The sequence below is a fragment of the Microtus ochrogaster genome, chromosome X, assembly GCF_000317375.1.
Source record: "Microtus ochrogaster isolate Prairie Vole_2 chromosome X, MicOch1.0, whole genome shotgun sequence".
Classification (NCBI taxonomy): domain Eukaryota; kingdom Metazoa; phylum Chordata; class Mammalia; order Rodentia; family Cricetidae; genus Microtus; species Microtus ochrogaster.
In genome coordinates, this window is record NC_022026.1 from 5,649,768 (window position 1) to 5,663,690 (window position 13,923).

General features: G+C 38.0%; 1 protein-coding gene across 3 annotated transcripts in view; it reads left to right on the forward strand.

The window, feature by feature from the left end:
* Window positions 1-13,923, forward strand: part of Tenm1 (teneurin transmembrane protein 1) — an 825,611-nt gene that overhangs the window by 800,147 nt on the left and 11,541 nt on the right. For all 3 annotated transcript variants that reach the window (XM_026784949.1, XM_013350458.2, XM_026784950.1), the window contains one exon: window positions 8,095-8,391. In XM_026784949.1, coding sequence (XP_026640750.1) covers window positions 8,095-8,391 — 297 coding nt within the window. The remainder of the gene's footprint in view (window positions 1-8,094; window positions 8,392-13,923) is intronic.

Below are 13,923 nucleotides of genomic sequence, written 5' to 3' on the forward strand. Positions count from 1 at the left end.
GCCTAGTAGGATGAACGCCATCCCAAAAGACAGGTGTAGAAGCAAACACTCTTTGCCCACTGATATTCTTCTATTTTGTTTTGTTTTTCGAGACAGGGTTTCACAGTAGCTGTGGAGCCAGTCCTGGAACTCCTCTATAGACCAGGCTGGTCTCGAACTCACAGAGATCCGCCTGCCTCTGTCTCCCGAGTGCTAGGATTAAAGGCATGTGCCACCACTGCCCGGCACCCGCTGATATTTAGTTCAGCAATAGTAACCCTTCACTTCTGATAGGTTTGCAAGGGGCCAGCTGATGACAATGTCCTCTTTTTCTAACTAAATATGTAGTGACCCATTTGTAAGTATACCTGTAAAGAACAGGGGTCCCTGGTGCTCTCAGGTACCAGAATGTCACAACTGAATCATTTGTTTCTCCAGCCGAAGCTGCTGCTCCAGAACATGAACAGGTAGGATTACAAGAGAGGTGAAGATTGCAGTTCACAAAGTCACAGGACATAGAAACGCTTGCCATACTGTGAGCAATGGGACACCTCTGAAAAGTCACTTGCATAATTTGTAAATGTGCTTGGGTAGCAGCTCATAAAACACTAATTGCACAGGCACAAAGTGACAGCTTTATTTAAAGGTCCATTTGGTAAAATGATGGATATCACATGTTCCAAACCCAACCCATCATAGTCCCAGACTTTCTAGCTGGAAAGAAAGTCAGGAGAAGCACACCCTTTTTAAAAGATGAAAACAAGATTCTTTTCCTCCAATGATCAATGGGGATTTTTTTTTCATGCACACAAAGTCAAGGTGAGGGAAGCGAAGTGTTGGGAAACATGATATCATGTGCAGCCTGCTCAGGCCAGGGATCTGTTACCACTGCCATCCTTCACGGGTACCACTAAGGGAAATAAATCACATTAATATCCTGAAATTTCATGTATTTAAAAAAAAGTCTATTTCCCCAAACGTGAGTTGTGTCTGAATCATCTTCCCCATAAAGTGCTTTTGCATCCAACCCATGTATCTTCTCATCTGCTGTATCAATCTGTCCCCAGAAATACATTTCCCTGGACAATAGAGGAATTAGAGGCCAGATAACAATGGAGCCAATTGCCAATGAATTGAACATTCACCAAAGCAAACTGCTTTAGGAGCGACAACCAGATTGCACCTAGCTGTGTCTGTGAATAATCATGTCATATGAGACTTCTCCCAGCACTGGATCCAAGAGTTCTTTAGAAGATTTCATAGAGTGAGCAGCAAAGTCCTGGAACTACAGCCTCCTTTATTTTCTTTCTTTATTTTCTGGAAACAGGATTTAAAACCAAACTTATAAAATCCAATAGAATGATTATATATTGACAAGCAAAATGAAGCAAAGCCTAACACCCTCTCAGGAGATGTTTCCTCTGTTTAAAGATAACTGAAAAGGGCAGATGGTGTGTGTGTGTGTGTGTGTGTGTGTGTGTGTGTGTGTGTGTGTGTGTGGTGTGTGTATTGTGCATGTGTATGTGTATGTGGAGATGAGAGATCAACAGATCAGCCTCTGGTGTTATTTGTTATTCTCAGAAGTCATCTACCTTGGTTTTTGAGACAGTCTCTCAATGGAACCCAGAGCTCGCCAGTTTGGCTAGGCTTGCTAGACAGCCAGCAGAAGGGAACTTCATGTCTCCATTTCCCCAGCCCTAAGATTGTAAGTGCACACTGCTTTTACATGGGTGCTAGGGATCGAACTCAGGTCCTCATTCTTTTGCAGTAGGCAATTTACGACCCCATAGCCTCCAAAATGTGTTTTTTTTTTATTCAGCATGTGAATATTCATATGTGGTCTAAAATTTTAAAGTGGAGAAAACTCTTGCTGAAACACTGATTTCCAAGCTGGCAAACAGTAGAGAATTGGAGACTAAGCCCAAAGCCTAGTAGAATTTACTTCTGTCCTCAGAAACGGCCTGACAGAGCCATAGCTCTAGGGTTGGTGTTCTCCTTTCTTACTGTTTTAACTTCCTTCTCACCAGGTTTGGTGAAGACATTCATTTTGTGAAAAGTTATATAAGGAGCTGCTTAGAGATATATTAACCCACTTTAAAAATGTACCTGCAGTCTTCTGGGTTTCTGTCCCCCAGCTCCAAAGAGTAACCTGAAGACAGGAAATTTCAGACACCAAGACTGATGGGCGTTTGGGAATGAGGAATTTCTTGGAATCTTCAAATCATAAAAACTACTGCTTTTTGGTCTTAAAAAATGCTATACTAAAATAAATAGGATGAAAGTATTGTTTCATATATGACTTCACCTATGCATAAGCATTAATGAGTTGCTTTAATTTTTAAAATGTGTTAGACTACACAGATGAACTAATCAACAAGAAAGTCCTTAAATAGGAATGAGTTAATATAGAGCAAAAGGCTAAATGATATGCTCAAGTTCAGGTGAGAAGAATAAAAAAGATTGTGAGAAAGAACTGGCATGCTATGATTTGGCAATTTCCTATCCCCAAATGAGGCATATATGCACTGTGCAGTCTCTTTTAGTAGTAGTAATATTACCACTAACCATAATGACAACAGCATTTGTGGGGGCCTCTCTAGGTATATCACCATATATTAACTAACTCACCTTTCATAAAATTTCACCAGGTGGGGTTTTAATTCTTTCCATTTTACAGATAAGAAATGGAGGTTGCGTGATTACTAAATGGTAGTGTCAGGATTTGAAGCCAGGAAGGCTGGCTCCATACATCTGAGCATCTCCTAAGTTCTCTTCGAGCACTAAAATTTTGTGGATTGACAAGACATAGAGAGTATCTTGGGAATAAAAAATGAAAAAAGGGACAAAGAAAAGGGGAATTGTAAATGGCTATCCCAGGCTAGTGCTAATGCTGAAAATGTGCTGTTTCCATTTATAGACAACTCTAAAATGAAAGCAGACCTGAGTAACCTTTTGATTGTTAAACTGGAGATATCAGTAGAACATAAAATCTGTTGAATTAATGCACTGATTGATCTTTAAAAGTCCAATATTAATTACCTTAAAACTAGTGAGAGTAGAAGAGTGTGTGCTACTTTAAAATCAGCTGTGAATTTTCTGCGCATTCCTGTGACTTTATAAAAATGCAATACAGTACACCTTCCAAGCGGCGATGCTGTTTGGCCTGTCTCTTACTCACCTTCTGTCTTCAGCAAAATTTAACAGATAATTAGGTTGTATTATGACCTGAAATGTTAGTCTCCTTGACAGTCTTCTGTTCCTTGTAGAGGAAAGAAAAATAAACTGTCATAATTGTAGCTCTGGGGTGTGTTTGTGTGTGTGTGTGTGTGTGTGTGTGTGTGTGTGTGGTGAGTTAAAGCATAGATTTCCTTTTGTGTAGAGCACAGCTATTAAATATCTCCAGTTGTCCACAGATCAATCTAATATAGCATTATCCTACTATCTGAAAGCAGTTACATATGAAGAGTGGAGGGAAGGTTATCTCTTAACTAATTAAAACCCAAACTCTTAAGAAAAGTCAGAAAGTAAAGATAAAGGACAGTTGCCTCTGAAGTCCCCTCCTCCTGCCATTCAACACACCCCATACCCTTGCTAGACACTTTCGGTTCTGCTGACAATGCTATGCACTGCTCACCAGAGTGCATTCTTCCTTTCCTGTCGGGCTCAACTGTAAACAAAAAGCAAGCCCCTCTCCTTAGTACAGTTGGGAAAAGAAAGCCTGTATGGAAACCAGAGGGTGCATACAGCATATGCACATCTTCCTCTATCTAAAAAAAAATCAGCATGCCCATCTTTCTTTCTACAAAATACTGTGCAGCAGTGACCAAATTCAAAGGTCTCACCCAGTGTACAACTGTCCAAAAGGTGTCCTTTATAACTTGGGACTATTCTCACACCCTCTTTTCCAAGAGAGGGATCACTATAGACTGTTTGGAAATATAATAGAAATAAGAATTGTTGGCCCACGCTTGGCTCAAGACCTGTTGTCATAGAGAAGAGCAAGCATGTGTATGAATATGGATTGTTCCAACCTTACCCATGACCCGAACAGAGCAGTCAGTGGCAGTGAGCCTAGTTCTGATGCCCACTTTAGAGGCTGGCAGCACATAGGTACCCTGGCCAGAGGTTAAAGAAGGCTCACCTGAAAGCAATTACCTTGCAGCTCCCTTCTCTGTGGCTTCCACAGAGAATAAGTAGGGGAACCTATGGCACATTTTATTCCTTCATCCCTTTCAGCCCCTGCTGAATTTTATTTTAACTTCCAAGCCCAACTTTGAAACTAGAGTTTCAGGAGCATTGCTACTGCAGCACTGGAATATCAGAGTGCATTATTCTGAAACAGAGCAGCACTGCTACAGAAATCCTGGCAGGCAGAGAAAAGCATTAGACAGAGTCCTCCTCTGATTGACTTCATAGTGTATTTTCAACACAGGTCATTACTCGTGGCATCATAATGACTTGATTAAGAAATGTATTCTTGAGTAGTAAGCCTCATCTCTCAAACAAATAAAACCACAAATTTGGTTGAACTGAAAATCGCTTGCTACTTTGGCTCTTTAACTATCATTATAACATAAATTGTAATAGTTATGACTATCTCTGAGAGTCCGTGGGGATTTTGCAGCTGTTGTAAATAAATGGTATTACAGCTGAAGATATGTGACTATAAAACCACAGGAAAGGTAGTTGAAGAAAGAACACCTGGTTTCCTACAAGCTTCCAAACCCTGAATATCACAAGACAGGAACTGTGTGCTTTTAGATGAACCCGGCAGGTTAGTGTATATTTTTGCAATACAACACTGTGCACATTTACTACAGACAGTTTAAAAAACTCTTAAGTTCCAAATCTGTCCCTACGGTAGTTGAGTTATACCTACTCTCAAAAACAAAGAGCACTTTTACAAAATAATTTAAGTATTACAAAACAATTTGGTCTTCTGATAGAATTCACAGCATGTAATGTTTGGATCCTTTTTGCAGAAGCTCAAAATTAAGGGCAAATATTATTAGCCTTGACCAAGAGATTATGAAACTGAGACCAAAGCATGTTTTCAAAGACCAACTTCCACATTCTGGCAGAAAATTTGGCAAATATGAACAGATGATCCATGGAAGGCACACAAGTGGTCAATAATTTTTTTAAAAAAAGTTCAACCTCATGCTCATCACCAATTGAATAAATGCAAATTTGACAATAAAGTACTCTTCTCTCACTCTGCTACTTGGAAAATTTCACTACCAATGTTCCTAAGGACAGGATGAGATTGGCTCTATGAACCAAGTTATATGAATTTTGTGCTGTCTTGTGCATAATTCAGTAATCTCTCAAATCACACCTGGAGTATTTTATCTGGAGTCATTTATTACAAAAATTTTGCTTATAAAGATATATGTTGTAGAAATATTTATCTACAAAAATGTTCGACAAATCATAAGGTACAAGAAAAAATGGAAACAAGAATGAATGCTAATTTCCAACTATGGGAGAATGAAAACAAGCATTTATTATGTAGTAAAATATTATACAACCATTAAAGGCCATATTCCAAGAATACATATTAACGCTGGAATGATAGAAATAAAATATTAGATGAAAAAGGAGAACACAATGCTAACTGTCATGCTAGCTATATGTATTTAAATGTATGAAAATTGTACCCCCAGAGAAAGATAATGGGAGGAAACAGAGTAAAGTATTAATAGAAACTGTCAGATCATGATTTTCCCTACACATTTCTATATTTTCCAATGTAGGGAAACTTTGAAAATAAATTATCCCTTTATACTCAGAAAATATGGATGGAGCTGGTAATTTTAGAGAAACAAAATATCAAGTTACTTAGAAAGGAAAGACACGATTCTGATATAAGAATGGGCACTTGGTAGTCATTCACACTACTGAGATAAAAACTCTATCTGAAGTTGAAACCTTTATTCTTGAGATACTATAAAAGCTTCATTTTCGGGTTTCAAGGGGGTGTGGTAACCAACTAAGATTATATCCCAATGTTTATGTATCTGCTTATAAAATTTTTGTAGGGGAATAGTTCATAAATTTCACGTAAAGAAATTCTTGACCAAAGTTAAATGTTAACATAGGACTGGAGAGATGGCTCAAAGGTTAAGAACATTTATTCCTCTTGCAGAGAACCTGAGATCAATTCTCGGCACTCGTAGGGTGGCTCACAGGCATTTAGAACTCTCAGGCACTCATGTAGTTCACATTCATACACATAGAGTAAATAAATCTAAACAAAAGGTTTTAAAATTTAGCAAAGTTTAGTTGAATGAACTAATGTGTGAAGTTTAGTGTGATTGTATTTAATAGAATCAAACTCTAATGTAGCTTTTTGTTGTTTTACTTTTATTTTTTGCTCATATCTCATTAACCAGAAATCTAGCAACCTGTATTGGGATCATGCTGACAATTCTTGCCCATATAAATGTTTTACACCAAGCTGAAACTACCTTGTCACTTGATACATGAGCCTATTCATGGGCCTAATTAGAGTAAGAGAAGTGATCATTGTATTATGTATTTTTAAAATAGTGATTACTGTTGTTCTACAGTTTCCTAAGAGCCTGTATATGTGGAGTCCCTTATATTTTTAGCAAAACTCTGGTATATAAAGTGATAATATTCCTCCCATTTCACAGATACTAAAATTAAGAATCAGGTGGGAAACAACGCCTGGTATGCAGACCAGTAACTAATTGGTTCATTCTTTTCAATACTTCTCAAACTCTTTCCTTTCTTGTTCTTACCTTCAACTCTTCCAGATACACTAGGACCTTCTCTACCCAAATCACAGCATTACCTATGAAAATTGGGTGATGAGTACATATGGCTCAACCATTTTTCAATTTCGTGTGTTAAATTAGTTCAAAATAATGTTATCTTTATAATGAGGCGAAACACCTACAAAAACTCAGTTAATCACACAAACTAACCAATATTAAGTCTTTTTTTTCTTTAAAAAAAAAGTTCTTTCCCCAAGTTCTACCCACCTTTCTTTGAAAGTTCTGTTTTCTTCATGAACTCAACTCTCTTAATGATTAAAACCAAGAACACTTTCTCTGGGAACACACACAAAATAAGTTTCAGTGCTGTGCTTTCTGAATGATTGTTCCACAATCAGGAAGTCATAGCAGAAGTTATGATGGGTCTGCCAAGCACGGACATTCCTAGATAAAAACTGGAAATGTGGGTCACTCATCTAGTTGCTTTGAAAAGCCGCAAAGTGGTTTTGCTCAACTTTAATTGTTTTAGTAAGCCATTTCATTGCCTGGATCACTCAGTTGGACCTAGCTGGATTTCATCGAAGCCAGGCATCACTGAGTGTTGTCATTGATAAACTCGTAGCCAGGGTCCCTTGAATGGAGGTCACTCTAGTCAACAAGGTTTCAAGGTGCTTGCAAAGAATACTAGCAATAGCCTGTGGCCCGAATTAAGGCAAACTGAAGTTGTTTTTGAACTTGAAGTCAAATGTATCTTCTTTCTTTAACCAGAAAGTGGCATTACACTTGCTATCAATGCCACCATGTTTACCTGCCAGCCTCACGTGAAAATGTGGTTGTGTGTGGTTCCTTCACTAGATACTCTGAGTTCCATTATGACGTAAAGTTCACTGAGTCTTGATATACAGCGAAATCTAAAGCAGTAAATCCTTCATAAATGGAATGGACCTCATTGTATTCTTTTTTGTTGAATTGTAACTCCAGGCTTTCAAGCCACTGGATTCATTACAAAGTAACCAACCCAGGAAACCTCATTCTAACTCATAGAAAATAAGATCGTGTAGTTATTGAAAACTGTAGTGGCTCACTTGAGTCTTTAATTGGAGAAAAACAGTCCTCAGCCATATGATGAAAGTCAAGATTTTATCATTATCAGGCACTTTCCCAGGAGATAAAGCATAGCATTGTCCTTCCATAGCTGGTACATGCTGGTGAGAAAATAAAGATAACTGTGAGATGAAAAATATGAAACAATTCAGAGTCAGAGGTGGGGGGGTCTCCATCACCAGAGAACTCAGAAAAGTTTCATGATTCTCAATACACTAGATTAAGAATCAAGGCAGTACATAAACTGTATTTCATCTTTCTTTTGTAGGCCCATAATAGAAACCTACTCTCCATAGATTTTGATCATATGACCCGCACGGGAAAGATCTATGACGACCATCGAAAATTTACCCTTCGAATTCTTTATGACCAAGCTGGTAGACCTATTCTGTGGTCTCCTGTAAGCAGATATAATGAAGTGAACATCACATATTCACCTTCGGGATTGGTCACATTTATTCAAAGAGGAACCTGGAACGAAAAGATGGAATATGATCAGAGTGGAAAAATAATCTCAAGAACTTGGGCTGATGGAAAAATTTGGAGCTATACCTACTTAGAAAAAGTAAGTATGTGGAAGGGAAATGAATAAGAATATTGAAGGGGGCCCTAAGTACCCAGTTTTATGAGGACCTTTTCAGGAGAAAAGTCTGTATTCTCATTGTATAAATAACAAAAATCCACTGTGAGCCTTTAAGGATGGGCTGTTTTTCAACTGAAAACATCCCCATCCCCACCCTCTGCCAAGTACTTTTTCAAGCTGACGTCAGGATAATGGCTTGGCTTTCTACTCATTCGAACATATTTGTTCATTCCACTGAAAAGGTATCTGTATTATTACGAAAGCTCATACTGAGAGAAAATAGCTAGCAAATTCCAGCACTCTGTGTTAATGTATCTCTGCTCTGGTAAAAGGCCTCTTACCCAACAAATAAGAAATTCCTTTTATGTGTGTGAGTGTGTAGCCAGTGAAATTTTTGTTGTACACATTTGAGGGCTAATTCTCAAAAGTCATTAGCCTGAGGGAGCAGTGGCAGAGAGTACTAATTGGTAATAGTCTTTTGTGTGCTAAGCCTTCAACAGCATCCATAATGGGAGCTTGTGCCCTCTGTCTGGAAGAAAAAGGATTATAATCCCACCACACGAAACATTGGTGAAACACTAGCCCCTACAAGCAGAATAGTTTCTCCTCAGATCATTACCAGTAGACAATAAGAACAATTAACCTTCGTCTGCCATTGCCATATCTGATCTCCTCCTGAGATATGAAGTCTTTTCCTCCGGATTCAGTCATTTCAACTGAATTTATCATTCCTGAATTCATTCCTGGGAAAAGTAAAGGCTATTTTCCCCCAGGAAAATTCAAAGGCAACCAATTGCAAGATTACCCACAGGATCTCTTAGAAGTATCACGAGAGCTTATGGCGCACGTGGCAGAAAGAGGACAATCAGTGTGCTTCTGATATAACCCCAAAGTTTGGTTCTCAAAAGGCGCTGGCAGCTGTGGCTCCATGTCATCGTCCAGTTAGTGGACTACATCCCAGAGTCAGTTGCTGAAGAACTCCCCATGTCAGGACAAAACAAAATTTGCTTAGGAGCAAAAGGAAGAGGTGATAGTCCTCTGCCTTTTCTATACTCCCTGGGTCCGTCCTTCCCTTCTGGGAAAGCTTTCAGGATGTGTAATCTGTATCCTACACAGGGGAAATCTGTGTCTCACAGAGCAAATCTTTCTTCTTTTGAATCTCAACAAAGAATGACTTGGAAAATCCTGTGGCTAAAGTCTACAGTGTCTAAAGCAATCAAACATTAATTGAATTCAAATATTTGGTAGCATCTATACATAGTCAAAACATTTGATAAGGCATCATTTATTGCTAACTTTGCTACATATGTACATTTTAAGTGATATGTATTTTAAGACCTGCATATTTTTTAAAATATGATGCCCATGACTCAACAGTTCTCCTTGCACAGCTCCTCTGTGTGACTTGAGAGGTAGCCAGCAGTCCTTAGGGCACCCAGGGGGTTATTGCCTCAAGAGGGCCAGAATGAGCAAATTGCCTGAAGACAGTAACATCTAGGCCTCCTAAGACTCTTCCTGTGATGCTGTTTACATAATAAAAAAAATCTATTGAAAACTTAAAATTCCGTTCCACGTGCAGTTTTCTCTGATAGCAGTGAGGAAATATGGTCTCTCTTTCTCAAAGTAACTGTTTATTTCATCCAATTTCCTTCTGGAATCACACAAAACAAACTTCATATCAGTTCTCTTTCTATAAGGTAAAATATTTAGTGGGCAACAGTTCCATCAAGCGAAACAACAGAAAAGCGCAGCATGGGAGTATGTCCCTATATTCCCGGTCTTAACGAGATAGAACCCAAGGGCTTCACAAATTCAAGGCCCCTGTGTGATCCTTTCTCAGAAATATGCAAAAAGGGAGCAGAAAACCCGGATGTATTCCTCATCTAGAATAATGTTAAGAGAAACTTCAATGATTTCCAATTGTTTACTGACCAGTGAAACAAGTCATTTGGCCTTTTAGTTATTGTGCCTTTTTTTCATGTGTAATTTATTCTTTAAAAAAGGCTCACCACTTGTTTAAGCAATTATAGTGTACAAAAGTCCAAACCTACAAAATACATAATTGTGGAATGCTTTCTTAATTACAAAATGGCTGCATTCATAAGATTTCTAATATCATCCATATTCTTGCCTTAATTTCCTAATTCATACTGAAATTGATTTTAGTATATTATTGTCACCAGTGATAAGCAACTAATTCACTGAATAAATGCACGGCTTAAATGAAATAATGTAATACAAAGCACAAAGATAGATAACTGAAAATAACTAGGGCTTGCTTCAACTTGATGGTAAATCAAAATAGGAACAAACAAAAGGAAAAGAGGAAAGGAATAAAAGAAAAGAATCTGAAAACTTTTTATTCAAAGGAAACTAAAGAAAGATGGTTGGATGTTATATACTTTTTCAGGAGCTTGCTGTTCTGGGGCTCCTTTTGGTCTTTCTAATCCTGTAGTTTAACATGGACTTTGCTACCACATTCGTTCAAGGAGACAGGAGAAGGGCAGGGATGAAGGTATTACTTCTTGTAGTACATAGTAAGAATGATCAAAATTTAAAATCTCTTTTTTTTTTACTCCCAAATACTCTGGCATTATGTCTGCAAGGTCTCTTGCCATGCTGACACCATGATTTATTGAAAGTCAGAATCATACTTTTTTGCCTTAGCATGAAATAATGTAGTAAAAAATCGTTTGACTTTCTCTAGAGTAGGTGAAAGTTAAACATCATTTTGTGAACGATGCTTTGTACTCATTAGGAGAAAAATAATTATTTGGCTAAGGATTGTGGTTGCTTAAATAGTCTCTTCGCTATTAAGAAAATCAATTATTATTTCTTAGTTTTTCTGCATGTAGTCATTAATTTTCTGCCTAGATTTATGACACTTCTCTATGTTAATTATATTTTGAAGACCAGTGCAGGTAAGTTTGTATTATATCTAATGTAAATCTTTCAATTTCCTAAAAATCATTCTTACAAGCTCCATTTTTAAAATGCACTTAAATATACTTTATAATCATTTAATAAGATGGTTTCGTTTTGCACATTTACACAAAATTGCCTATTCGGGGTTGTTTTCAACGCCTGGCTGCAGAGGCAGAGCACAGTCTTGGGCTTGCCTTCCCAAGTAGCCCCACACTGCCATCTGGTGGTTTTGTGAATACTATACCTTTTCAAATTTCTACTTTCATTTCTAGTCTTTTTCAAATAAGTTTACAGTCATGATTGCTCTCCTTTATTTTCCTTACAAAGGTTTCTTTTACGGTATAATAATCCATTAAAAAGCAAAATCCTCCCACTCTATTATTCGGACTAATAAGAAATGGCTTTTTATCCAGCAGTAGCACGGTGGACATTGGATAGACTCACAAGCATTGTTTTGGAACAAACTGATAATAATACCAATTCAAAGTGGAAAAAGCAGCCAAATAGAGCTAAACGATATTGTGACAACAAAACAATTGCATTCAGGGGATTGCTAATCATGTCTTCCATGTTCTTTTTTTATCATTAGCAGGAAGTTTTAAAGCAGACTTTGGAGGGTGGGGGCTTTGGAGGCAACTCAGAGTCAGTACCATAGAGGTCAGAGCTCAGGCACTAGTTTGCTATAGACTAGGGGAAACAAACAGGGGAAAGAGTACAATAACAACACAGTGTAAATTTTTGGCAAAGCTAGCACAATGGCTGGAACAGGCAGGATGCTGCAGGATAATGTGTAGCAGCCATATGGTGATTGTCCCTGGCCCACACCACAAGTGACAGATGTCATCTGTTCTTGGAAAACTGACAAAAGAGAGTGGAATGGAGCTGGAAAATCAGACTTTCGGAGTGGAAATAATACAAAGGTATTTTCACCAATTACTGCATCTACCCACCCACATCAATGTTCTACCACCTGCTGTTCCATTCATAGGAACAATTCCTCCTGGTTCTATGGAGTTTGCATTGATGGGAGAGAGCGGGCCTCTCTTCATGTCCTCGGGCCTGCACAGGAGCATGCCTTTTGTTCAGGAGGGTTCGCAGATCACAATGATAGAGCTACAAGATGTGGCAAGCTGCAAAGGTTCCATTTGACAGGGTTTGTGCATCTATTTCTGGATCTCCAGGCATAACGTTGGTAGAAAAGAAACAATGACTAAATGAACAAATAGGCACTGACTTCATGGCATTGACATGCAACTGAAAAATCATAAATTTTCAGAAATATAGGAGGGATGTGCCATTGCATAACACATACATTAATATTGCATCATGATTCTGCCACTTTGAAAATTCAAGTTGCCTGTGCTTACGTAATTAAGATTCAGAATTATTCGTGTGATATTCATGTAGAAAATGAAAAGATGCCTTTGTTTTCATAACATCAAGTTCAGAAGTTGAACTTAATAGTTTGGTAAGGTAATTCTCAAAAGAGTTAAGCTCCCTTAAAGAATTATATTAGAGTGCCTGGGGTGGATAAATTTTATTTTCATCAAAAAACAAAAATTAAATCACTGAGGATGCAGCACAGTATATAAAAGTGTCTGCTACACAGGCATAAGGATTTGAGCTCAAATCTCAAGCAGACACATAAAGAGCTAGGCATGCATAGCTTCACACTTGCCCGTAATTCCAGTGCTGCAGGGAACAGACAGGAGGGTTGTTGGGGCTTACTGACCACCAGGATAGCTCCAGATTCATTGAAAGACAATTTCCCAGAAGAATAAAACAGAAGGTTAGAGAACAGGATACCCAACATTCATCTCTGGCCTGTACAAGTGCATATACAGATGTATATGCCCACATACATACATGCACACGAACCACACATATGCAAATGAAGTAAATTCTCTTAAAAATGAATTTTAACTGACAGTGAACTAGAATCTTCCCTCAAATACTGCTTTTGTGTTTTTTTTTTTATAAATTGATACTGATTTTCTTATTCTCTGGTCCTGGGGACTCAATTTACAACCTCATACACGCTAGGCATGTATCAGTGAGTTATATTCTCAAGCTTTTCAAAGGCGCTTATTTTGAGACAGTCTTTCTAAGTAGCTTAGGCTGGTCTTAAACTCACTCTGTATCCCAGGGAAGTCTTGACTTTGTGACCCTTCTGCCCTCTGCCTCTTGAGTAACCTGGATTACAGGCCTGTGCCATCAGGCCTGGCTTATGTTTCTATTTAAAGATTATAAAAATATCAACCAATATTTATTAATATTTATATTTATTATATTTAAAGTATTATACTATGACAAATAAGTGATCATAAATTACAAATCTATTGTGTGTTGGGGGAAAAGAGAATTCTTCACTTCTAGTGCATCACTCCCTTAATATTAAAACATGAATCAGATTGAAACATGAAGAATTAAAGTATATATTTAAAAACATGTATAAGAGGGCTGGAGAGATGGCTCAGAGGTTAAGAGCATTGCCTGCTCTTCCAAAGGTCCCTAGTTCAATTCCCAGCAACCACATGGTGGCTCACAACCATCTGTAATGAGGTCTGGTGCCCTCTTCTGGCCTGCAGG